Genomic DNA, 26,875 nt, shown 5'->3' with positions numbered 1-26,875 from the left:
GATTTTGTGCCATATTTTATGTGGGCATATTGTAAGTTGATCTCAATTTTGCTCTCATTCTTTGCATCACAATTGCCTACAAGCTATAATTTGGTCATTAAACAGTGCAAACAGGAAGCAACTACTGACACTAAAATCGTTTTCAACGGTTATTAGTGTGAAATGTGAGGAAGGGTTTTGCCACCCAATTTGCGGGGAACATCCTTTACGACGCGGATGTTAGCTCGCGCTACCATTACGACGCATCTCTTGTAACGCAAGTCGTAACCACGACTTGCGCTGGAGGGCGCTCAAGGACAAGGAATAGTTAATTTACTATTCCAACACCTTCCTTACTATCCACGGGGACTGGTGTTGGAATAGTAAATTAAACTATTCCTAAGTCCGCACCCTACAGCGCAAGTCGTGGTAACGACTTGTGTTGTAAAACACGCGTTGTAACGGTACGCGTGGTAATAGCCAGCGTCGTACCGTCATACATCCCCAATTTGCTATTGCAGAATGTGATGAATGCTTCATGCACTGAAAATCCTGCATTACCTCTGCCCACAAAAGCCAAAATTGGCTGCTTTTCCATGGGTAGATTGCACCAGGATTATTATGTTTCAGTCAGGACAGGCAAGGAGCTAATGTGGCTCTGTGCTTTTTAAAACCAAAAGCACAGCTCCCAGAATTCATACATCCGGTTATGCCCCCTTCTTCCCTTTCTCCTTTATAATCTGCCCTCATTTCCTCCAGGTTTTATCACCTGCCAGCTCTTGCACAGGACAAGCTGTGTGCCATACCTCTACCCACTTCTAGGGTCTCACCCACTTCCAGGAGGCACACATTATATCTGGCGCACTTTATGCCGGGCACACCATGTATCTGGCGCACTTTATGCCTGGTGCACTTTATGCCTGGCACACGTTATGCCTGGTTGGTGCACTTTAAGCTTGCCACACTACATTCTGCATGGCACACCTCTCCTGAAGCGTGGCACACTTTCTGCCTGGCATGCATTATGTCTGGCGCACTATAAGGATAGCACGCTTTCTGCCTGTCATGCATGATTTCTGAAACTCTTTAAAACCAGGCAAACTCTCTGCTTGGCACGTTATGTCTGCTACTCTTTAAGCCTGGCCAACTTTCTGCCTGCAAAACGAACACATGATGGACAGAATACTGAACAATGTCAAACAGTTACCCCAGTACGAAGAGGTCAGGAAGGGAACCGAGCTCAGACATCACCCAATATTTTGTTCTCCACCGGAAGAGATGGGTTGTATAAACTTAAATTCAAAGTTTGTCTCTCAACCAAGCACTAAGGAGTAAGTAGTGAGTTTGCAGAATCTACTGATAAGTTGAAATTGCTGCCTTTTCAGGTATACCATTGTGCTCTCTGCTGCACATAGTTCACTACATGTCAGTTCCGCTGCTAAAAGTTTCTCGAAGGCTTGAAAACACCTACCAATTCTTGAACACCATTCAGTCAGTCAGTCAGACACAATACTTTATTTCCATAAATCAATATCATAAAAAGACAATAGTACTATACAGAACATGCATAAAATACATTATTTATACACAGTAAAAGAAGAATATTAAATATTAAACCAATTAAAAATTACCCAAAAAGTTTCATAAGATAAGATCATGCTAAAAAGAATAAAAACATCAATCATTTTGGTTACCCTGACTATCATTTTTCACGGTGCAGACATTATACAGAATTACATCCAAAATCATTTAGGAACAATCAATCATTTTCCTATTCCTAGCCCTGACAGCACCCACTAGAAAACTAGCAACATGGAAAATGATTCTGGGGTCTGTAATAATTGCAAGTACAAGAGGGCAGGCTTGACCTGCAAGAACCCCGCCTCCTTAGGTATTGGGACCAGGAATTTCATCCTTAATTCCGTGTAGTGACCACAGAACATCAAAAAGTGCATTGTGCTCTGGATGGAAAAATTGTCACAAGAACACGGCATTGCATTTTCAGGGGTACTCCAGTTGGGAAAGTAACCTAGATTCAGATGACTTGTGTTAAGACGAAAACGAGTTAAAAGAAACCTATGGTATGGATGGTTCACCACATTAAGATAGATTTCAGGTCCTAGTGGGCTGGATATAATGACATTAGCCCTTACAGTGGTTTTTTTTTAATTCTAGTTCCTCTCTCTCCAGAGTCAGCATTTGTGCCATTGCGCAATGTCCTTCGATGTTATTGACTCTGGTGAGGAGAAAAGCTCCGGTCTCCCTAGTTTAAAAACACTGTTTTTAATGTATGTCAGCCACTGGATATTATTGTAGTTATCTAAATGGAGACAATCTTTCAAGATAATGTGGTTCAAGGGGATTTCCAGATTTAGCCAGGTCTTCATCCAACATATTAGAGGAGCCATTCTTATCATATCAGAAATAAAGCCTACCCCAAGTTCAGAATGGATAGTGTATGAGGGAGTAGACTGTGGCACTAAAAGGACAGACCTCGTGAATTTATTTTCGGTTATCTGTAAACATTCAGGGGCACTGTAGCCCCATATTGAGCTACCATATGTGGCCACTGCGAGGCATTTCGCTTTATGTCTTCATTAGTGCTACTATAGCCCTTGCCCCCAATTTTTTTGTGAAACCCTGGAGTGCAGAAGTAGTTCTTGCAAAGAAAATGTTTCTATTTTTAAGCTGCGAGCCCCAGTTCCCTCTCTCATCGAAGGTAAACCCCCAGGTAAGGGAATGTGGGCACTCTACAAAGTTCTTCTTTGCAGCAAAAGAAAGTTTTAGATTGCTTCTTCCTAGAGCACCTCCCCATAATCCTAATCTGGGACTTCTTTGCGTTTATTTTAAGGTCCAGGGATCCCATAAAGTTCCCGAAAACGTCGAGCAACCGTTGTAGTCCAACCCCGGTCCGCGAGAGGACCGCGTCATCCGCGTAGAGGAGAACTGGGATACCAAGTTCCCCTATACGCGGAATGTCAAGGGTAGCCTCCTTTAGTGCAGGTTCTCGGGCATTGATATATATCGTAAAAAGAAGGGGAGCCAGAATGCACCCTTGCCTGACCCCCCTTTCCGAGTTAAAGTGGCTTGAACAGCGCCCCTCAGTAGTGACCCTGACGGAAGCTAGTAGGCCAGAATGTAAGTCCGCCAAAAGGTTAACTAAGGCCCTATCAAGTCCAATGTTGAGTAAAATTTTCCACAGCTTTGACCGGTTTACAAGGTCAAATGCCGATGAGAGGTCCATGAACCCCAGGTACATGGACCCCTCCTTGGCCTTGGTGTATTTATCCAGTAAAAATTGCAAATTGAGACATTGGTCCAATGTACTCCTTTTCGATCTGAACCCATATTGCACATTGGACAGGACCCCTCTTTCGTTGACACATTCATTTAATTTGTGCAATATAACCCGTCCCAGAATCTTGACCGAGGAGTCTATTAGAGAAATAGGTTTGTAACAAGAGGGGTCCTGCCTCTCTCCCGTCTTAAAGACTGGGATAATGATCGATTTTTTTCCAGGAAGCCCGTATGTTGTTTTGGTTTAAAGCATTAAAAACACTACACACAATCTTCCACCAGAATTTTGGCGCGCATTTAAAAACATCTGCGGGAACCCCGTCAGGACCTGGAGCCTTGTTTTTTAGGGTCAGTTCAATCGCTCTTTCTACCTCTATGACCTCAAAGGTCACGTTGGGACCCTCCGGTCTAGAAGGCGTATCAACCATTTGGGTTTCTGGGCCTGGGATAGAGTATATTTTACCAAAATGTGTTATCCAGCCCTCATCTGAGATATTAGACTCAAGTGGAGAATTCTCCTCACCCGTGAATAACGGTTGATTTACAATTTTCCAGAACTGTCCACTATTTTTTAGGGTCTCAGGGGCAAGTAATTGTGACCAGGCCTCTACTTTCAGCTCATTGTTCCTATCTTGAATAGCTTTCTTATAGGCAGATCTTAAGCTGGCTATTTGAGCTCGGTCTTTAGGGGTGACCTTCAAAGCCTTAAGTAAAACACAATGTGCCCTAGAACAACTTTTATTAAACCATCTTTTACCACAATGTGTTTTCTGTCTAGGACCAGCCAGTCAACTTTGGTTAATTTGTTTACAGATGTAATCCAAGGCAGTAATCACATGTGTGTTTTGAGCCTGCTTCTCTAGGCATACGGCCACCTTGTCCTCAATCTTATCCAATACTTCTTGCAAAAAGGTTTCAGGGACTATATTTGACCATTTTAGCCTACGTCCTTGGTCTTTAACGACCACGTTTAGGCCACCCTTATGTGTCACAGTTTTCAGCCGGCACCGCGGGCTCTCCATCGGGCATGGGAGCCCCGCGTCACCACTGCTCCTCTCCTGACTGCTCCTCTCCTGGCCGCTCCTCTCCTGGCCACCCACTCCGTGGGTGCGAGGTTCCAGCAGAAAACGGAAGTCCCGCCCTGCGGTAGTTTTCGTCACGCGCACCACAGCACCAGCGGTAAGCGGGCTTCTGGGGCTTCAGTTTTTAGGTCTCGGTGACGTGTTGTGATTTCTGCCAGACTGCTCACACTAGCGCCTATTCCAATATGGGCTCTTGGCCAGATTTTTCCTGATGCACAGTTAGAAGCGTCTTTAAATGGATTAGAGGCGCTGTGTATTGGGTCGTTAGCCGTCATTTCCTGTAGCCCAGCTTTTCCGTCCTCTGAGTCTTATCTCTGACAAGGTCGGGCACCCCTGTTTTGATTAGTTGCGGATCTCATCACGAGATTTGGTCCATTTGAAAACGAGTACGCGAAACACTTCCGGTGTACTACTTTCCATTGTACTGCTTCCCGTTGCAGCTATAGGAAACTAGAATTACAGATAGACGGTAAGAAGGCACAGCAATCGGTACAATAGAATGTAAATGGGTAAACCTTCTCCTTACAATGATGGTATAGTAAATTGAACCTTTCTAAAATATTGCCTCAGGCCAGGACTGGAGTATTGTATTGCCCCGGGCATTTCTGTATATTGCTTCAAGTCGGTGCCTGACTTTACATTAACTATACGGATATTATGCTTCAGGCGCACCAGACTTCTATCAGAATCACTGATTTGCCGGGCGGAAATTAATGGGGGACTTTACTTTGTGCAGTCAGCCCATACCTGCTTGTTAGCACATAGACGACCGCACCTGTCTGTGTCGGTGTTGCCAGGCCTTTCTGCCTCTCCCCGTAACACAACACTGTGTGTGCATAGAGGGCCGGCCTGGATGAACACAGGAGAGGGCTGCTAGCAGCACTGCCTCGTACGGGCCTAGCCCGGGGTGTGTGGGAGGCAGAGAGGGGAAGCGCAATGGGAAATGCTGTGAAGCACTATAGGATATGCCCGATATGGTGGTGAACTTTGCATGAAACCATCTGACCAAAGGTGAGAAGGGTGGGCACAGGTACTACAGCGGTGGAGAACACGACTCATGTGCTGCACATGCCAGACCCATTTTCCCAATTCTTCAATTGAAAAACTAAACTAAATAACCATTGTACATCAACCCCTTTCTTCTCCGCAGCCATCATTGCTGTTATCTCTCTGTACTTGGTCATCGGCTATGGCGCCTCCCTGCTCTGCAACCTCATCGGATTAATCTATTTTGCATACATGTTGTAAATGCAGACTTTGGAGCATCGACTCCACATCCTGTGATTCGGGGCAAATAACTTAATTTCCCCATGCCTACCAAAAAATGAATGTGTCCTTGTGTAATGTAACTGATGCTCATATTAAGTGCGCCAATTCCTTCAGGTCCAGTTTGCGCTGTATAAAACAGCAAATTGCAATGCAAAATTCTCGCATTTACACGAGTTTAAGCTATTGGCGTCGTAAATCACAATGCCTTTTATTTATGTTTTAGAAACCAAAACATAAATAAAAAGCATTGTCCTTTACAATGCAAATAGCTCAAACTTGTTTTTTATTGAATTAAGCAAACTGCCGGTGTTAAATGAACTCTGAAGACTTCTCAAAAGGTCACTACCGCTGATAGGATGGTAAGATTGAGGCAGTCAGCCTGTGCCAAGCATCCAGCTGAACCTGCCTTTGTCATATCAGGCTATAAGAGGCCCAAACATTTACCCACATTCATAGTTTTTAGTCCATCTCAGCAATCCAGGAAGCATCAGTGGACAGTCCTTCAAGCCTTGATTCACTGCAGACCAAGTTCTCCAAGAAATCAATCATGCTTTCGAAGGAGTAACAATCTGGATGCTTCAGACGCAACTAGTTCATTTCAGAATCCAAATTCCACGATTCTGGACTATATGTTTTGACCCATGACCCAGTTCTGGTCCGAATATGTTACTTGGTTCTACCAATGACCCTCACTGCTGATCCACATATGCTACGTGTCCTCACTGACGGCCAGTGGCTGGACTGCCACCACCTTAATCATCACACAAATTAAGTAGGACACAAGTGGCTTTGTCACCGGGACTGTGGGCATTGTTCACATTTTAATATTTTCTAAAAAATAAAAAATGACTAAATCTATAATCTCTTCCCCCCAGGGGATCCAGAAAACAACCCAGTACACCACCACGAGGAGCGGCAAGACTCCCATTAAGCAGTCATTTCTCAGCTACTTTACTGAAATTATATATATATTTGGATACGTGAGTTTCCTTTCAGGGATTACATTATGCATTCCTTTGTGATGGCTGGAGCAGAGTTGTGATTTTTGGCCAGACCATTACTAAGTACTATTAGTATAAGATTTTCCCAATGCCTACGTGACTGTGGAAAACGTACTCCACTACCACAAATTTCTCCACCCACTGTGATACTGTGCCCTAGGGTGCCTGAGGAAGAGTTGTCATGCCTCACGGATCCGGGAGGCTGCAGTGTCCTGGCATGGTTGCCTACATGGGCGCATGAACATCCCAGGGAAAAATACGGCCCCCTTCCACCCTTCATAATTCCACAGTGGGACCTTAATTTAGCTCTCGGATTCCTCATGTGTTCTTCTTTCGAGCCGTTACATAGCTGTTCTATCGGGCTCCTTACCATCAAAACGGCCTTTCTAATGCCAGTAATATTTACCTGGAGTCTCAGTGAGTTTGTGGGCCTTGCCATCTCAGCCGCCATACCTTCAGACTAGAGCATACTTCCTCCCAAAGGTGGAACTCCCTTTCATGTAGGCCAGTACAGCACACTGCCTACCATTTACATTTGGCTTCACCCATCTAAAGAAGAGGAGAGAATCCGTTGGCTGGACCCAACAAGAGTTGTCGTTCTACCTTGACCACACAAGAGTTCCGGGTGGATGATCAACTCTTTATGGGGTGTGTCGCAGCCAAAAAAGGGAAGGTGGGACAGAAGCGGAACATCTCACTATGCAGTGGCTAAAAAAGCAACCTCCTGAAAGATTGTGTGCTCACTCTACCAGATCAAAAACTGTGACCACTTTGTTAGCTCGCAGAGTGCCTCTCCTGGATATATGTCAGGCAGCAATGTGGGCCTTCCTGCACCCGTTTACGAAGCACTACTGCCTGGCCAGTCAGATCCAGTGAGACAGGCATTTTACATATTCAGTCCTACAGTATTTTCTAGTTTAAATCCATATCGCTATCCAACCTCCTGGCATGTTTTGCTTGGGTATCTATTCTAAAGTAAGGAGTCTGCGGCTAGAAGTCTACATCAGGTGAATAGGTTACTTAATTTCAGTAAAGTCTTACCTGGTAGAAACTCTGTCTATAGTGAATGAAACAAAGGCCCCTGAACAAAAAAGAATAAATCATTCCTAGATCAGGGTAAAGTCATATGTGTAAATATATATCTAGGCAATTACAATCGCTTGTCTTAATAAAAGGATTAAAGGCTAAAGACCATTCTGAAAGATATAGTACTACAATTTTAGTACCATTAAATCAGTTCATAAAACTTATTAAAAACCGTCATTTAAAGAAAACAAAGAATAAAAATGACCCTACTAGGGGCATATACAGTACATATGCAACAACAAATACAGAGAAACAAGAATGAATGAATAAAAAACACAAAATACAATATGTGGCACAAAAATGTATATTCTCGACTCCCGTTTCGGCGTTAAGCGCCTTCTTCAGGAAAAACCACGAGGTAACTTTCTTGTTTTTAATATACAAACTTGGTACTTTCTAGAATCTTGGATGATGACGTGATAGATAGTACTGGTAATTCCCTATGGATATAAAGGATCAAAATTCCAATTCAGATATATAAGAATTCAGCGATATCGTCATAAGAAGGAATCCGGTTTGTTCATGTATATGTCCAAAACAAGCAAAACCTTAAGGAAAACGATGTTCCTTTTGTGAAAATCGATTTTATCGTGCGTCCCTACCTGCCAGACCTCAAGGGTTTCTGCCTTTCATCCCAGCCTCCACGCCTATGCTGCTTGGATCATCAATCCAAGCATTACGTTTTTCATTCAGTACGTCAGCGCGGAGGCCAAGGGCAGTTAATTCTAAATCAGATTGTGTTATCGTTTCCTATCACAAACGTGAGCATTGTTTCCACAATTTTTTGTCTCATTCGGACTGATTACGTGTACGATCCATACCTCGTCCGTACCTTGCCCCTCACAAAAAGAAAATTGTTTTCCTTAAGGTTTTGCTTGCCGGAGCCTGCGATATCTTCTGCCCCATCAACCTCCATTCAAGTGCATGCAACTGTTTATGAGGATGATGACGTTCGCCCAGACAGAGAGGATGGCGAAGTACAGGATGATGACGGGAACATGGCGGATTGGGACGAATATCCGGTCCAGACACCGTCTCTGCCTCCTTCCGTACCAAGCGATTCCCCTCCTGTGGGCATAGGTAGTTATCACCAGCTTATGGAACAAGCGGCGCAGCGCTTTAAGCTGCCTATGGTCACGAAGGACGAGGACTGTTTTCTTTATGACTTCAAGAGTCAGCCCTTCAAACAGGTCCGGGCTGTGCCCATTATTGATTTTATTTGGAACAAAGGTGTCTAATTGATGCAGACACCAAATACGATTCCAGCACTTCTTCCTCGTTTGGAGAAAAAATATAGAGCGCCCCAGGGTTCACCTGCTTGCCTGGTGGCGCAGCCTAAGCATGATTCCGTGATCACCCAGGCCGCGTAGCGTCGTTCCAGGAATACGTCTTCCCCTATTACCGCTCCTCCGGACCGTGAAGGACGTCGGCTTGACGCCATTGGCCGTGAGTTTTCCACTCTGGCTTCTACCACCGTGAGGGCTGCAAATTCTCTGGCCATTCTGGGGCGCTACGACCGCCAGATGTGGTCTGATATGTCTTCTTTTATCGACCTCATTCCTGAGCCCTCCAGAGCAGAGGATCTTAGAATTCTTCAGGAGGGAGAGAGAGCATCCTCAGAAATTATCGACTGCTCTGTGGACATTGCATGCACTGGTTTTCGTCAGCTTGCGGGAGCAGCGGTCTTACGTCGTCAGGGCTGGCTTAGTTCCACCTCGTTTCGCCAGGAAGTTCAGTCGAAAATTCTCGACATGCCCTATGACGGCGAATCGCTTTTTGGCCAGCATGTGGACGATGCACTGCAAACATTAAAGGACGACACCGAGACGGCTCGTGCCCTCAGCACTTTACAATTTCGCAAGCCGCCTTTTTGTGGTGCGCGTGGACGCGTCACCACCTCTTCTTTTCACGGCGGATCCACCCAGTGCCGTTCCTACAACCAAGGAAATCAAAGATATTCCTTCCAGTCCCAGCAGTCCTATCGGCAGCAATCTTCAAAATCTTACAGAGGAAAATCTTTCTTCAGAGGTTCCGCTTCTAAGAAGCAATGACTTGCCTTCCCCGCTCAAAGTTGGAGGTCGAATCTCCCTTTTCTACTCCAAATGGTCTTCAATCACCTCGGACCGTTGGGTGCTGGACATTGTATCAAAAGGCCATACTTTCAAGTTTGTCAAGTTCCCTCCAAACACTCCTCCAACTGGTCCACCCGCAGCTCACCTCAAGGAGCTCTTTCAGCAGATTCGACTCATGATTCAGAAGAGTGCCATCGAAGTGGTTCCCAAGTCTCAGAAGGGGATGGGATTCTATTCCCGGTTTTTCCTCGTCTTCAAAAAGTCCGGCGACTGGCGTCCGGTCCTTGATCTGCGAGCCCTGAACAAGTATCTGAAGTGTAAATCCTTCCGTATGCTCACTCTCACGGAAGTGCTCCGCTTTCTCTTGAAGGACGACTTCATGACCACCATCGATTTTCAGGACGCGTATTTCCATGTGCCAATACTTCCAAGACATTGGAAGTACTTGCGCTTTCGGGTAGGGCGCAGAAACTTTCAGTTCAAGGTTCTGCCTTTCGGCCTTCGCTCCGCCCCTCGCGTCTTCACGAAGGTCCGGGCTCCGGTGGTGGCATACCTACGTTTGAAGGGAGTTCAAATCTTTCCCTACCTGGACGACTGTCTCATCAAGTCCCAATCCGCCATCAAGCGTCTTTGGACACTCGATTCCGTCAGACTCTGTTCCACTCCTCTCTCCATCAACACAGAGAAGTCTCAGGTCGATCCGGCTCCTTGCAGGGCCTTTCTGGGCGCCACTCTGAATACTTCGCCTGCGAAAGCATTCGTGTCTCACAAACGTCAGCTACGGATTCTACGCATGGTGGCTCTCCGCTCAAAAGGGTTCGTTTCAGTTTGTGTATTGAAATCCTTTCTTGGGATGGCATGTTCCCTCATTTCCCTGATCCCAAATTGCAGGCTCAAGAGTCGTCCCATTCAGGAGGAATTGGACAAGCATTGGCGTCAGGTCACCAGCTCTTTCAACGATCTGGTCCGGGTGACCAGTCTGATGCGGTCCTCTCTTCAATGGTGGGCTCAGCCGTCAAACATCGCACCGGTACTTTCTTCCTCACCATCGCTCCGGAACTCGTCCTTACCGCGGATGCCTACCTGGAAGGCTGGGGTGCACATCTTCAGGGGCTATACATAAAGGGCAAGTGGACCCTGTCTCAACGTTCCTGGCACAACAGCAGGCTGGAGCTAATGGTCATCTTCCTGGCGCTCAAATCTTTCCATCTCCTGCTCCAGGGAGAAGCAGTGCTCATTCAGACCGACAATACCACCAGTATGCACTATGTAAACAAGCAGGCCGGCACCAAGTCACCGCTCCTCTCCCAACAGGCACAGAGTATCTGGGACTGGGCTCTTCGTCACCAGATTACCCTGACAGTGGTTCACCTACCAGGCATCTCCAACATCCTGCCGGATTCTCTCAGCAGGTCAGCGTCCTCGACCCACGAGTGGGAGTTGCATCAGCCGACTCTAGACTTCATCTTTCGGCTGTGGGGTCGTCCGAACATGGATCTCTTTGCGAGCCCTGTGACCCCCCTCGTTGGTTGTGCTTGTTCTCCTGACCCCCCTCGTTGGTTGTGCTTGCTCTCCTGCCCCCCCTCATTGGTTGTGCTTGCTCTCCTGCCCCCCCTCGTTGGTTGTGCTTGCTCTCCTGACCCCCCCCCCCTCGTTGTTTGTGCTTGCTCTCCTGACCCCCCCCCCCCCTCGTTGTTTGTGCTTGCTCTCCTGACCCCGCTCCCTCGTTGGTTGTGCTTGCTCTCCTGACCCCCCTCGTTTGTTGTGCTTGCTCTCCTGCCCCCCTGGTTTGTTATGCTTGCTCTCCTGACCCCCCTGGTTTGTTATGCTTGCTCTCCTGCCCCCCTCATTGGTTGTGCTTGCTCTCCTGCCCCCCCTCGTTGGTTGCGCTTGCGCTCCTGCCCCCCTCGTTGGTTGTGCTTGCTCTCCTGCCCCCCGTTGGTTGTGCTTGCTCTCCTGACCCCCCTCGTTGGTTGTGCCCCCCCTCGTTGGTTGTGCTTGTTCTCCTGCCCCCCCCCCACGTTGGCTGTGCTTGCTCACCTGCCCCCCCCGTTGGTTGTGCTTGCTCTCCTGCCCCCCCCCTCGTTGGTTGTGCTTGCACTCCTGCCCCCCTCATTGGTTGTGCTTGCTCTCCTGCCCCCCCCCTCGGTTGTGCTTGCTCTCCTGCCCCCCCCCTTGGTTGTACTTGCACTCCCGACCCCCCCTCGTTGGTTGTGCTTGCTCTCCTGCCCCCCCTTGTTGGTTGTGCTTGCTCTCCTGACCCCCCTCGTTTGTTGTGCTTGCTCTCCTGACCCCCCTCGTTTGTTGTGCTTGCTCTCCTGACCCCCCTTTCTTGGTTGTGCTTGCTCTCCTGCCCCCCCTCGTTGGTTGTGCTTGCTCTCCTGCCCCCCCTCGTTGGTTGTGCTTGCTCTCCTGTCCCCCCTCGTTGGTTGTGCTTGCTCTCCTGTCCCCCCTCGTTGGTTGTGCTTGCTCTCCTGTCCCCCCTCGTTGGTTGTGCTTGCTCTCCTGCCCCCCCTCGTTGGTTGTGCTTGCTCTCCTGCCCCTCGTTGGTTGTGCTTGCTCCCCTGACTCCCCCCTCGTTGGTTGTGCTTGCTCTCCTGCCCCCCCCTCGTTGGTTGTGCTTGCTCTCCTGCCCCCCTCGTTGGTTGTACTTGCTCTCCTGCCCCCCTCGTTGGTTGTACTTGCTCTCCTGCCCCCCCCCCTCGTTGGTTGTGCTTGCTCTCCTGCCCCACCTCGTTGGTTGTGCTTGCTCTCCTGCCCCCCCCCCTCGGTTGTGCTTGCTCTCCTGCCCCCCCCCTCGGTTGTGCTTGCTCTCCCGACCCCCCCCTCGATGGTTGTGCTTGCTCCCCTGCCCCCCCCCTCGTTGGTTGTGCTTGCTCTCCTGCCCCTCCCCTTGTTGGTTGTGCTTGCTCTCCTGCCCCCCCTCGTTGGTTGTGCTTGCTCTCCGGCCCCCCCTCGTTGGTTGTGCTTTCTCTCCTGCCCCCCCTTGTTGGTTTTGCTTTCTCTCCTGACCCCCCTCGTTTGTTGTGCTTGCTCTCCTGACCCCCCTTCGTTTGTTGTGCTTGCTCTCCTGACCCCCCCCCCTTTGTTGTGCTTGCTCTCCTGACCCCCCCCTTTGTTGTGCTTGCTCTTCTGCCCCCTCGTTGGTTGTGCTTGCTCTCCTGCCCCTCGTTGGTTGTGCTTGGTTTCCTGCCCCCCCTTGTTGGTTGTGCTTGCTCTCCTGCCCCCCCTTGTTGGTTGTGCTTGCTCTCCTGCCCCCCCCTAGTTGGTTGTGCTTGCTCTCCTGCCCCCCCTCGTTGGTTGTGCTTGCTCTCCTACCCCCCCTCGTTAGTTGTGATTGCTCTCCTGACCCCCCCCCCTCGTTTGTTGTGCTTGCTCTCCTGCCCCCCCCCCCTCGTTGGTTGTGCTTGCTCTCCTCCCCCCCCTCGTTGGTTGTACTTGCTCTTCTGCCCCCTTGTTGGTTGTGCTTGCTCTCCGGCCCCCCCCCTCGTTGGTTGTGCTTGCTCTCCGCCCCCCCCCTCGTTGTGCTTGCTCTCCTACCCCCACCCTCGGTTGCGCTTGCTCTCCTGACCCCCCCCCCCCCTCGTTAGTTGTGCTTGCTCTCCTGACCCCCCCTCGTAGGTTGTGCTTTCTCACATGACCCCCCTCATTTGTTGTGCTTGCTCTCCTGCCCCCCTAGTTTGTTGTGCTTGCTCTCCTGCCCCCCCTCGTTGTTTGTGCTTGCTCTCCTGCCCCCCCTCGTTGGTTGTGCTTGCTCTTCTGCCCCTCCCCCACCCTCGTTGGTTGTGCTTGCTCTCCTGCCCCCTCCCCCGTTGGTTGTGCTTGCTCTCCTGACCTCCCTCGTGGGTTGTGCTTGCTCTTCTGCCCCCCTCGTTGGTTGTGCTTGCTCTCCTGCCCCCCCTCGTTGGTTGTGCTTGCTCTCCTGCCCTCCCTCGTTGGTTGTGCTTGCTCTCCTGCCCCCCCTTTGTTGGTTGTGCTTGCTCTCCTGACCCCCCCTCTTTGGTTGTGCCTGCTTTCCTGCCCCGCCCGTTGGTTGTGCCTGCTTTCCTGCCCCCCCCCGTTGGTTGTGCGTGCTCTCCTGACCCCCCCTTGTTGGTTGTGCTTGCTCTCCTGCCCCCCCCCTCTATGGTTATGCTTGCTCTCCTGCCCCCCTCGTTGGTTGTGCTTGCTCTCCTGCCCCTCCCTCGTTGGTTGTGCTTGCTCTCCTGACCCCCCCCCCCCCCTGTTGGCTGTGCTTGCTCTCCTGACCCCCCCCCCCCTTCGTTGGTTGTGCTCGCTCTCCTGACCCCCCCCCCCTTTGTTTGTTGTGCTTGCTCTGCTGCCCCCCCCCCTCGTTGGTTGTGCTTGCTCTCCTCCCCCCCCCCCCCTCGTTGGTTGTGCTTGCTCTCCTGCCCCCCCTTGTTGCTTGTGCTTTCCCTCCTGCCCCCCCTTCCTCGTTTGTTGTGCTTGCTCTCCTATCCTTCCTCGTTGGTTGTGCTTTCTCTCCTGCCCCCCCCCTCGTTGGTTGTGCTTGCTCTCCTGCCCCCCCCCCTTGTTGCTTGTGCTTGCCCTCCTGCCACCCCTCGTTGCTTGTGCTTGCCCTCCTGCCACCCCTCCTCGTTGGTTGTGCTTGCTCTCCTGCCCCCCCCTCGTTGGTTGTGCTTGCTCTCCTGACCCCCCCCCCCCCTTCATTGGTTGTGCTTGCTCTCCTGCTCCCACCTCGTTGCTTGTGCTTGCTCTCCTGCCCCCCCCCCCCCCTCGTTGGACCCTGATCATTGGTTCCTATTGTAGGGGAGGACGACTCTGTTGATGCTAAACAATGCTTTTTGACTGCACACTCTCCTGCCCACCCCCCCTCGTTGTTTGTGCTTGCTCTCCTGACCCCCCCCCTCGTTTGTTGTGTTTGCTCTCCTGCCCTCCCTCGTTGGTTGTGCTTGCTCTCCTGCCCCCCCCCCTCGTTTGTTGTGCCTGCTCTCCTGCCCCCCCCGCTCGTTGGTTGTGCTTGCTCTCTTGCCCCCCCCCCTCGTTGGTTGTGCTTGCTCTCTTGCCCCCCCCCTCGTTGGTTGTGCTTGCTCTCCTGCCCCCCCCCCCTTGTCGGTTGTGCTTGCTCTCCCGAATCCTACCTCGTTTGTTCTGCTTGCTCTCCTGCCCCCATCCCCTCGTTGGTTCTGCTTGCTCTCCTGTCCCCCCCCCGTTGGTTGTGCTTGCTCTCCTGCCCACCCTCGTTGGTTGTGCTTGCTCTCCTGCCCCCCCCTCTGTTGTGCTTGCTCTTGCCCCCCCCCCCCCTCGTTGGTTGTGCTTGCTCTCCTGACCAACCCACCCCCCCCTCGTTGGATGTGCTTGCTCTCCCCCCCCCCCCTCGTTGGTTGTGCTTGCTCTCCTGACCGCCCCCCCCCCCCTCGTTGGTTGTGCTTGCTCTCCTGACCCCCCCCCCCCCCCCCCTGTTGGTTGTGCTTGCTCTCCTGCAGCTAAACAATGCTTTTGACTGCACACTAGTATTTTGTAAATAGTGAGAAACTTGTGCTGCCTTATTTATTAAAACGTATTGGGCTGCCTGTCATTGCAATCAGGGGTAAAGAGGCAGATGAGTGAGTGACAAAGAAAGAGAAAGAGAGAGAGAGAGAGAAAATATGTGAGTGTGAAAGTGTGTGAGACAGGTTTATGGGGGATGGTGGTGGTTAGCACCAACAGTTTTTAAATTAAAAACAAACTTTGAAAGTGGGCTTTTCTTTAAAGCCCTTGTGTTTCAAAAGAAAGAAAGTGATTTATTTCTCAACAATATGTGCAAGAACCCTTATGTTCATTCAAGTCGGTGATGCTTTCACGCTTTACTGCAAAATGCATGGTATGTGGGCTCCTATTTCCTGAGAGTGCCCATTCAATCCTTGGCCTCTTTGCAGAGCATACAGAGTTATTGTCAGGTGTGCCTATTGTAATTACTTTTGCACAACTTTTAAAATATGGTAAGTGCCATGGGAACATTTGTCTAATTCTCCCTAGCCACCCCTGCCCCCCCTCCCCCCCACACACACACACTCACACTGTGTGGGAAGCTGGCCTGCTGGTTTTGCCTGCTGGCTGCAATCCGGCTTTGATACTTTCTATACAGAAGTGAGTGGTGCCAGTGGGGAGAAGTGGGAAATGACCTTTAGAAGGAAGCGGGCATTGCGAACTGGGAGGGAATTCAGGTTCAGGTTTCAGGTTTTAAAGTCTTTATTTCGATTATTAAAAGAATCATAAGACAAATATTACAAGCAATAATTAATTGGCAATAAATACACAAACATTAAACATTAAAAAAGAATTAAACAGTTTGTAGACAATCCTGAAACAAATTTTCCCTAGGGGGAATTGAATTACAAGTAAATTCATACTATCCAGATTTAAACTATTGTTTTGCCCTGAGTATCCACGCCCAGCCCAGATATTTGGCTATACACACTGTGATAATTTCAAGTGTGTTAGTTTTTAATACATGGATAGCCTCTTCTGATTTTCTTATGGGCAGGCTCTGGAAAAGTGGTTTTAGCCATTTGACCCTTGGTTCATGATATTTGGGACAAGCAAACAGAAAATGACCCTCTGTTTCCTTCTGTCCTGGGCACCATTTGCATTGATCCGTGGTGTTTGAGGACCAATTTTTCGTGAAAGTATTCAGCGGCAATGTGCCCACCCGGAACTGGTGGAAAAGTTTCCTGTCTAAGGATTTGGAAATCGTGTCCCAATAATGTTCACGTGTGGGGTCCAACTTAAAACAAAGAAACCTACCAGTAAGGTTAGTAGAGCAGGAGGCATTTATTCTGTTCAGGCGGAGCATGGACCAGTACAATTCTTTAAATGCCAATTTAGATGGAAAAGTACTAGTGGCTGGGGATGTCCAAAGGTGCTCTAAGCCCATATCCGTCAAAATGGATTTGACCGTTCGGAACCAGGGAATTTTTTCCGATCCACTGATTGCCCTAACTTCTACTACCCCATTTGCAAATAGGATGAGGATGAGGATGAGGTCAGGCGAGGTCCATAGGCGCCTCCAAAAGGCAACCAGTCTGAATCTGGCCATCTCACTGGGAGGGAATTAGTTGCAACCTCCTAACAAACATTTTGGGCAACTGTTTTTTTTTTGTATACAAATTAAGCCCAGTTTGGTGATGTGGGTTCTGATAGGGTCGAGGCGGGACATGGTTTGGGGTGCTGTGCTTGGTTATCACAAGGTGGCCACTGTCCTTTTGGGGAGCACAGTGGAGTGTAGGCTGGGGTCCCCAGCTGTCTCTCAGAGTTGATTGACTCGAGGACGCTGGCCCGTAATCTGACGTGACGCAGCCTGGCTCTGTGTGTGTGTGTGTGGCTCTGTGTGTGTTGTGCTCTGTGTGTGTTGGGCTCTGTGTGTGTTGGGCTCTGTGTGTGTTGGGCTCTGTGTGTGTTGGGCTCTGTGTGTGTTGGGCTCTGTGTGTGTTGGGCTCTGTGTGTGTGGTTCTCTGTGTGTATGTGTAGTTCTCTGTGTGTGTGTAGTTCTGTGTGTGTGTAGTTCTCTGTGTGTGTGTGTGTGTGTAGTTCTGTGTGTGTGTGTGTAGTTCTGTGTGTGTGTGTAGTTCTCTGTGTGTGTGTGGTTCTGTGTGTGTGTGTGGTTCTGTGTGTGTGTGTGGTTCTGTGTGTGGTTCTGTGTGTGTGTGTGTGTGGTTCTGTCTGTGTGTGGTTCTGTGTGTGGTCTGTGTGTGTGTGTGTGGTTCTGTATGTGTGTATGTGGTTCTGTCTGTGTGGTTCTGTCTGTGTGGTTCTGTCTGTGTGGTTCTGTCTGTGTGGTTCTGTCTGTGTGGTTCTGTCTGTGTGGTTCTGTCTGTGTGGTTCTGTCTGTGTGTGTGTGGGGCTCTGTCTGTGTGTGTGTGGGGCTCTGTCTGTGTGTGTGTGGGGCTCTGTCTGTGTGTGTGTGGGGCTCTGTCTGTGTGTGTGTGTGGGGCTCTGTCTGTGTGTGTGTGTGTGGGGCTCTGTCTGTGTGTGTGTGTGGGGCTCTGTCTGTGTGTGTGTGTGTGTGTGGGGCTCTGTCTGTGTGTGTGTGGGGCTCTGTCTGTGTGTGTGGGGGGCTCTTTCTGTGTGTGTGTGGGGCTCTGTCTGTGTGTGTGTGGGGGGGGCTCTGTCTGTGTGTGTGTGTGGGGCTCTGTCTGTGTGTGTGTGTGGGGCTCTGTCTGTGTGTGTGTGTGGGGCTCTGTCTGTGTGTGTGTGTGGGGCTCTGTCTGTGTGTGTGTGTGGGGCTCTGTCTGTGTGTGTGGGGCTCTGTCTGTGTGTGTGGGGCTCTGTCTGTGTGTGTGTGTGTGTGTGGGGCTCTGTCTGTGTGTGTGTGTGGGGCTCTGTCTGTGTGTGGGGGGCTCTGTCTGTGTGTGTGTGTGGGGCTCTGTCTGTGTGTGGGGGGCTCTGTCTGTGTGTGTGTGTGGGGCTCTGTGTGTTGCTCTGTGTGTGTGTGCAAATGCAATAGGCCTCGCATTTGCGTGAGATTAAGCTATTGGCATTGTAAATGACAATGCTATTTATTTATCTGTTTTCAAAACCAACACATAAATAAAAATGTTGTCATTTACAATGCCAATAGCTCTAATTTTTGCAAATACGAGACAGTTGCACTGTAAATGCTTGTTTCAGGTGTTCTCTTCCCTGAGACTCACATATAAGTTTGCGACTGGTGAGCGTACCTCACCTGTCCTTTCAGCATCTGCATCACTTCTTTTTTGGTGTGCCTCTTACTCTCTTTTTTGCCATGCAGAGGAGTATAGGTGGTGGAATCCAAAATTCATCCAGGATATCTGTGGGTCTTCTTGCTTCTCAGATTTTTTCTTTTTCCGCCTTCGACATGTATCTACAGACTGTGTTATAGAATGTCAGAATCATTTTATTTATGATGATTGATCTGTGCTTCATAGTTTTTACTCTTAATTGCAGAGGTGAAAAGGTTGACTTTAAAGTGTCCATTTGTGGTGCTTTCAAATGTGGGTTTCATTTTGATGAATGAATTTAACAAACAGTTCTATTTTTCAGGCAAACTGTCCGGTTTAAGATGAATGGTGCTGTGCTCGACAGACAAATGTTGCCCTTAATATCTTCGCAATTAAATGCCTATGCTTGAAAGTCAAGCGTAAAAACACTGCATGATTTTAGTTTCAATCACACCTTTAGGTGAGGTTAAAGTGTCAAATCTTTTCTTTTATCTAGATCCCAAGATAATGCTGCAGATGTGCCACCACCTGCGTTGCCTCCCAAACAATCTAAAAAGAACAATGTCAACCAAATTAATCACATACACTGTCAACAAGAATTGGATAATCATATAAATGAGGCTTTTGATGTGCCACCTTCTCCTGAAAAGTGTACAGTACGTTTTTTACTTCTGTTTAATATGTTTTTATTGCCAGCAACTCTGATTATTGTTCCTTCGTATGTTTCCTACGCCATTTGAAAAAAGCTGTTGGTAAAGTTAACCGCTTTTGCTAGCCTGGATGAAGTATGTTTTCCATATTTCATGTTCAGTAAAAACTATACATTATGGTCCTCCTGCATCCCTGTGCCATGATTCTGGTAGTTTTTGGGAAAAAGAAACAAGCCAGTTGCTGCTAATTGGATATTGAATGCCTTCAACCAGTTGAGTGCTGAGAAAACTAAACCGCATTTGGGAGAACCCTCTTCACCTTTGTGGGGGACAACATTGCACACTGCATATTTGTAGGCATCTCTGGAAAACCTGCCAGAAATGCCTCATCCACTCCAGCAAAGTGTGGAAAACGTTTTTGGTACATGACCCTGGACACTTGACCATGTTACCTGAAGATATTAACTTGAAAACAGGAGGCAGTGACTGAACTTCCAGGTTTGTCCAGAAGCAAAAGTCTGATATGTGATCCTTTGTCTGCGTCGGGTGTGCTTGAAGAAACCGAAAGGAGAAGTTCTTTTGACATTTGTTTTTGATTCCTACTTATGGATCGCAGCAGTCTGCAGGTAAAAGTCAAATAGTGCCTTTAGACTACCAAGGCTAAACAAAGACAAAAGGTGCAGCCCACAACACTGTCAGTAATCCCCAGGTCTCCCCAAGCTGTCAGACGCCCCAAGCCTTATGAAGATTGGGGCACTAGCTGCCGTATATTCTCTTTAGCAACGGATGCAAGTAATAATTAGTTGTTTTTTTTTTTGTCTCTTACAAATCAAAGTTTCTGATAGAGACACATAGCCTCAAACTCCTCACTTTTTAAATATTCCCCAGGGGTCAGACAGGATGAGGAAACTTTTCCATAATACCTCTGTTCTCCGAAAGGAGATGACCGTGCTTCTCTGCACGGACACCACCCTGTTCTACGAGTTACGTACAATGCATATATAGGTTCTACTCCAGCGCGCTGACGTCAGTATCTTTCTTTCCGGGTCACCAGACACTAATCCGGAGTTTCTTTTTCTCTTGTTTCTCAGATACCATTTCTTTGAAATCTTATCACATTGGGCGAGGAATGTCTCCACAGGTTTTAAGCCATGTAGTTACGGTTTCAACCAGATGTCGGTTCCCCATCAGGTTTGCCTGTGGTGTTTAGTGTTGGGTCACACCTCCACCCCCTGTGGAGACACTGCGTCGATGAGCCTGAAGGCCGGCTGTGAACGTGATGCAAATTTTTGTTGCAGAGCGCGAGAAGACTCCGCTTCGGGACTGCGCCTAATCCAAGGCTCAACCCTGGTCCTGCTCTTGTAGTCGGTTTAACGATCCATCTTTGTCACGCTCCAAATTCTGTGGTAAGCACAAGATGAAGCGGAGTTCCGCACCTTTGCACCATTCCCACTCCCCTGGCGAAGTCCATGGGCGGCGGTAACGGTCTCACTCTGTCTGTTGACTTGAGAGCCGACTCTACAACTGGTTTCGGCTTTAAAAGTGTTTCCGTTGTATACAGCCACACCGCACTGGATCGAAGAGTTCTGTGCAACTATGCTCTGGCTCTTTAGAACTCTAACGACTCCTTGTGGCGGGCCTTCAGACCCCAGGGATAAGAGGCATTCCATCTGGACTACTGCTGGGGGTTCACCTTTGGTGCCAGCTGGACGCTCTGAGCCACTTCTGTCTTAGGCTACAGTTCCCATGCCGCACCCGACACCCATATCCAATTATAGGCTTTACATTTACATTTACATTTACATAGGCTTGGGTACCTTGACCTCACCACCTGAAGAGGTTGCCATTATTGTACTCTCCAATGCTGGTCTGACTTTAACCGACGCCCCTTCCTAATTCGAATGAGGTGCCATATGCACACAAGTATTACTGCTAGGCATGCAACATTTTTTCTCATTCCCTTTTTAGTACCGACACCAACTTTGGGGAGAAGAGTTGGCCTAACGGCTAGAGCAATCGACCTCGACTCTGGGGAACTGGGTTCGAGTCTCGGCAATGATGCTGAATAATCTGTGATTCTGGACAAATCCCTAAATCTTTCTGTGCCTAACAAAATGAATGTGTCCTCATGTAACGCAACTGGTGCTATGTAAAGCGCTCTGATACCCGATTCGGGTTAATTTTGCGCTATATAAAATTGTTAAAAAACAAAAAAATGACCAAGGTAATGAGTTCACTCAGGACAACAGTGAGGACAATTAGTATGAGAACTGGCAGGCGGCTAGTGGACTGTGTACCTCACTAGAGACATCTCTTTTCTCCCCTTGCAGCCCAGCCACAGTATTATCGTCGTATAGGGCGGCTTAAGTCCTTGAGGTCAGTTCACCGCCATGAATGTAAAAATAAACATATTGACTGAGATCCTGCAGGCGTGCTAGACTGCTTCTGAGTCCCTCCTCCCTTTGAATGAGACCCTGACTGACACCCTCTTTCTGCCTTGGGCCAGGCCTTGCACTAGACATTCTTTGTTAACCGGCAGATCATCAGGTGACCCGTTTTTTTTGTTGTTGTCACAGCACCACTCTCCACAGAGCCTTGTGGTGCAGGCCTACACCAGCTGGACCAACACCAACAATTTCACAAAACACTGCCCCTGATAAGGAATAAAAGCGAGTGTAGATGTTTGGGAAGCGCCTCTTCTAATCAGCCGGTTTGACCCTGTGATTGAATAATAACTGTTTGTTAGGTCATTACACTCATTCCCTCTGGGACACTAGCACAAATTATTCCTGGTAAACCAGAAGACCACCACCCTGTCCTTTTGCAGGTGATTGAAAATGGGAGTGATGCGGCCAGGTTTTCAATTTATTGTGCCTTGGAAACCAGCGACTCTTTATAGTGAGCTTTATGCTCAGTGTTGACATTTGTTGCCAAGCTTTGCCAAGCGTTGCCACGCGTGACTATGATCAACTTAGTTCTTGGATAATGTCTAGTACTCGCTAATGGACATGCCCTTCGATGTGACTCACTAGTTTGGAGTCAAGGCTGACTCTGCAATTGAACATTTAAAGAAGAGTACGGGGGTACTGCTTGCTCTCCAGACCTGTTTTTCCAAGCCTCACTAGCCACACCATTTCCTTTCACAGCTTTGACTGATGCTTCACTTACCAGCAGCCTGTTCCACCCAGGCAGCGAACCAAGCAGTTTCATGGAAAGCGCCAAGGTACCCACCACCCCTGCAACCAAGCTCAGCGTGCTGCTCAGTCCATGCCCCCCCCCCCCCGAGACCCACCTTCCAAACCTCGTTAGTGTACCTTTACAGGGTTACTGCCACCCATAAGGCAGAATCCGCCGATTCTATCCATGTTGGCAAGGGATCATGTCGGTGGGTCCTGCAAATCGTCCGCAAAGGTAATCTCTTAACCTTCATTTCTTCCCTGCCATCCCTTCACGGTCAACCCATTGACTGACGGAGGACCATCTCTCCACTGTGGAACAGAAGGCGCAAGCCTTTTGGCTCAATAGGGTTCCTGTGGCAATAAAAGGGTGGGGTAGGGTTCTATTCTCACTCATGGAGGAGGAAGGTCTTTGGACTATTCTAGATCGGTGCCCTCTCCATGCATTCCTCCAGAGAAGTTCAAATGCCCACCCTGACCCAGATCTTATCTGCTCTCTACCCTTGGAGACTGGATAATGGCTTTGGACCTGAAGGACGCTGATTTTCATAATCCCATCCTGCTAGCCCCTTGGCGTGGTGGGAGAAGATTATTTTCAGTTCACTGTGCTGCTCCCCTTTCGTCTCACCAGTGCCCCGTGGGTGTTAAAGAAAGTGACGGCAGCACAACTTTAGAGGTCAGGGGTTCAAATCTTCCCCTGCTTCGATGACTGGCTTTTGATGGCGGGCTCACCCTAGGTAGTCATCAACCACCTCCAGACTATGGATAATCTCTTATCATCTTTGTGGTTTACTATCAACGTATCGAATTCGCACCTGATGAGGACTCCTCAGATGCTCCTCTTCATCTGAGTCATTCTGGACATGGTTCGGGTTTGCGTCTTTCCCCTGAGAAAGAGAGTCCAGGACATTCGGGCTATGATTTTGATCTTTCAGCCTCGGTCCTGGATTTCCGAGAGGTCAACTGGGAATCTGTTGGGACTGACTGCCTCCTCCTGGTGGAACACACCAGGTGCATGTGCGGACTCTGCAGTGAGATCTGAAGTCCCAGTGGGCTCAACATCAAGGTGACCTCTCCGACCACGGTCAGATTTTGGAGGAGACTGCAAAAGATCTGAGGTGGTGGCTACTGGATCGCAAATGAGTCGACAGCAGACCTCTCTCCCTTCCTTATCCAGAGCTGACATTTTTGATGGATGCATCACTTCTGAACTGGTACGGTCTCATAGAAGTGGTGTGGATCAGAGTCCTCTGGTCTCCGGCGGAGTCCCAACTCCATATCAATCCACTGGAGTTGAGGGCTTTCTGTTTGGCGCTGTTAGCCTTCTGCCATCCATCAAGGGGAGGCTGGTACAGATGATTACAGACCACACACCTACTATGTGGTTCTGCAACTAACCGGGCAAGGTGTGGTCACGGACACTGCACCAGGAGGCCTTGTGCCTCTGGAAATTGCTGGACCACCAAGGGATCTTCCTGGTGGTAAACCACCTAGCGGGCCATTGAATGCCAGGGTGGGCAAACTTCGCCATCTGCGTCTTGCGGAAGCAGGATCGTCCGGAAGAGGCACAAAGTCTCTTCTGCAAATGTGGAGAACCTTGGCTCGATATGTTTGCCACTGCCGAGAACATGCAATGTCATCACTTCAGCGCCTTGGGGTTTCCAAATTGTCTCACTCCAAGTCGCGTTCCGCCTCGAATGGAACTTGGGACTTGTGTAGGCCTTCTGCCGATACCACTTCTGGCTCGAGTTCTCAAGAAGGTCAGGTCCGACCAGGCCCAAGTCTTCCTAGTGGCTCCGGATTGGGTATGGAGAGTATGGTACCCATAACTCCTAGGCTTGAATATTTGTCCTCCTATCAGGCTGCCCCTCAAGTAGAATCTGCTGTTGCTGTAGAAAGTTGGGGTCTCCATCCTGCCTGCACAATCTCCACCTTTAAGCATGGAGATTGAGTGGTGCCAGCCTTAATCTCCCTCCAGAGGTAGTGGACGCCGTCTTGGCTGCTAAGTGTCCCTCGACAAAGACTGTATACTCCTGTCGCTGGGGCAAGTTTGTGGTTTGGTGCAGCTAATGCTGATTGACCTCCTACAGGCCCCTTTGTCTGATGTCCTGGTGTTTGTTCTCTCTCTCGCCTGTCAAGGCCTTCTTTTTGGCACTGTTAACGGTTGTCCTTTTCCTTTTGTGATGCCCCAATGGGACGTCCTTCTCGTCCTTGTTTATTGTCTACTACAATTGAGCTGCTCCACATCACTCTCCAAAAGCTCCTCATCATAAAAACTGTGTTCCTAATCGCCACAAGGCGTATAAGCTTCAGGCTGTGTGTGTGTGTATACACCACGTTCTTCTGCAATAAGCTGGTTCTGTGAACTAGGGCATCTTTTCTACCAAAAGTTGTTATGGCGTTCCACATCAGTTAAACCAACACCCTGCTGGGGTTCTATGCTGCACCTTACCCCTCTAAGGGGGTGGAGTGGTCCCATTGCTTGGACCCCAAAAGCATGCTCTGCTTCTGTATAGATTGTACCAAAGACCATCAAGTGGATTATCAGCACTTTGCGAGGTCACCACAGGAAAGGCTGTGCGGGAGTGCACCATCTCGTGCTGGATCATGCTCTGCATTAAGATGTATCTGTTCTGCAGTGGCAAAGAGGCCACCTCTAGTCGGACTGTGTGCCCATTCGGCCAGGTCCAAATCTGCTGCAACTACTTTTTTTGGCACGCAGAGTCCCTGTCCTATACATCTGCCAGGCAGCTACATGGATGTCTCTGTACATTCACAAAGCATTATTGTCTGGACAGCCTAGTCTGCTGAGAAGGGTACTTTGCCTGCTCAGTCCTCCAAGAATTTCTGGTTTTATTCCTTTCAAAGCCCATATCCTAATAGGTTCTGCTTTTGTATCTACTCAAAAGGTAAGAAATATGCTGCTAGAAGTCTCGGTCATAAGAACAAGTTACTTAACTTCTGTAAAGGTTTTTTTTTTTGTTAGACACTGTCTAGCCGCAGATTCTTCCCTGACTCTCTCATACTCCCTGTTCTATGATTTGACTCTACCCAATATTAAGAGTCCAAGTCTAGGAATCGGCATTATGGTCGATCAGTTTGCTTTGGGGCTCCACATTTAGGGTTGTGGACAGTCGCGAAAGCAACTAACAGTGTGCCTGAGTGGCGCCTAAATAGGCCCCAGATGTAACTTCCAGAGCGGAACAAGCTCAGCGCAGAGCCGTACGGTGCCACTGTCCCGTACGCAGATGCATGATGGAAACATTTGCGGATCCAGTTTGATATCTGGGGAATATTCAAAAGGTGTGTGAGGTATCTGTTGTGAGTTCGTTTCTACCAGAAAAAGTATTACCGAAGGAAGGTAAGTTTTCTTTAAAGGCATATTAGTAGAAATAGGGTTGCTTCTGTTTGTAGCAGTAACCCTATATGTTTTCCCATCCTGCACGTGCATGACATATTGGTGGAACTAGGCATATTAGTAGAAATAGGGTTGCTTCTGTTTGTAGCAGTAACCCTATATGTTTTCCCATCCTGCACGTGCATGACATATTGGTGGAACTTAACTGGCTTTTCCAAGGAATTTCCTCAATCAAAGCCATGTTGTAACTCAGCCAAGTTGGTTTGTAACTTTTCTCCAAACATTCATTTCTATGTTGTGGCTGTTCCTACATACTGTTAGTGCCTGTGGTTGATCGTGATCGGTTTACTAACAATCATTTGTTTTATTCTAGTACACATTAGGCATTTACAGTTAGTGAGTATTCATGGAGGTACAATTACACATATTTCCATGCTTCCATTTAGTTGTAGTTGCCATATCAGTCAGTGGGTGTCATCCTATGGTGAGCAGCTGCACAGCGCATCTTCTTCTTCATCTTTTTTCTTCTTGGGATATGCGGAAGGGAGGTTCAGCGGGCCCCTAAATACTAAATGTAGGGGTGTTACAGGTAGGGCAAGGGCAGGGACCAATAGGTCCCTGTCCTGGGGTGGGTACATCCCCTAGTCTGCTCCTCTCCTGTCTGAGGGGGGCAGGAACCTAGCTGTGATTGGCTGGGCTTCCCATCTTCAAGATGGCCGGAGCCCGGGGTCGTGCTTCACCTCGCCTCTCCCACCTGAGGGGTGGGGTTGGCACAGGCTGGCACACCCCCCCCCCCCCCTTCCTGACGTAGTGTTTCCTGACAGTCCTCCCGCCAGAGTGGGGGTCAGAACTGGTGGGGGCCAGTTGCTGGGTACAGCAAATGGTCTGGGGAAGCTCACAGAGGCGGCAGCCTTTGAAGCTTCCCCCTGCCCATCCTGGGGGAGGAGACCTAGCACCTCGCCCAGGAAGTGCATTGTTGCAGGCCCAGGAGAGCTGGGGGCTCTCCATCCAGGTGCCATCAACATGTCTGCTGTGTGGCAGCCTAGGCAGCCTCTCAGTCCAGACGTGGATTGTAGGTTAGGTTTCAGTTGGCATCTCTAAGATGCCCTCTGGTGCATCTTACATTAAATCTCACACTGGCATCAGTGCGGGTTTAATGTGCTGAGAAGTTTGATACCAAACTTCTCAGTCTTCAGTGAAGCCATCATGGTACTGTGGAGTTCG

General features: G+C 49.0%; 1 protein-coding gene across 1 annotated transcript in view; it reads left to right on the top strand.

Moving 5' to 3' along the window:
* PTPN4 (protein tyrosine phosphatase non-receptor type 4) overlaps positions 1-26,875 on the top strand; it is a 1,255,365-nt gene that overhangs the window by 620,943 nt on the left and 607,547 nt on the right. The window contains exon 16 of the mRNA XM_086957111.1: positions 18,964-19,123. Coding sequence (XP_086813237.1) covers positions 18,964-19,123 — 160 coding nt within the window. The remainder of the gene's footprint in view (positions 1-18,963; positions 19,124-26,875) is intronic.

This window comes from Lissotriton vulgaris, chromosome 2_1 (assembly GCF_964263255.1).
Source record: "Lissotriton vulgaris chromosome 2_1, aLisVul1.2, whole genome shotgun sequence".
NCBI lineage: Eukaryota > Metazoa > Chordata > Amphibia > Caudata > Salamandridae > Lissotriton > Lissotriton vulgaris.
The sequence above is the reverse complement of the archived record's forward strand: the minus strand, read 5'-3'. Positions and strand labels throughout refer to the sequence as shown.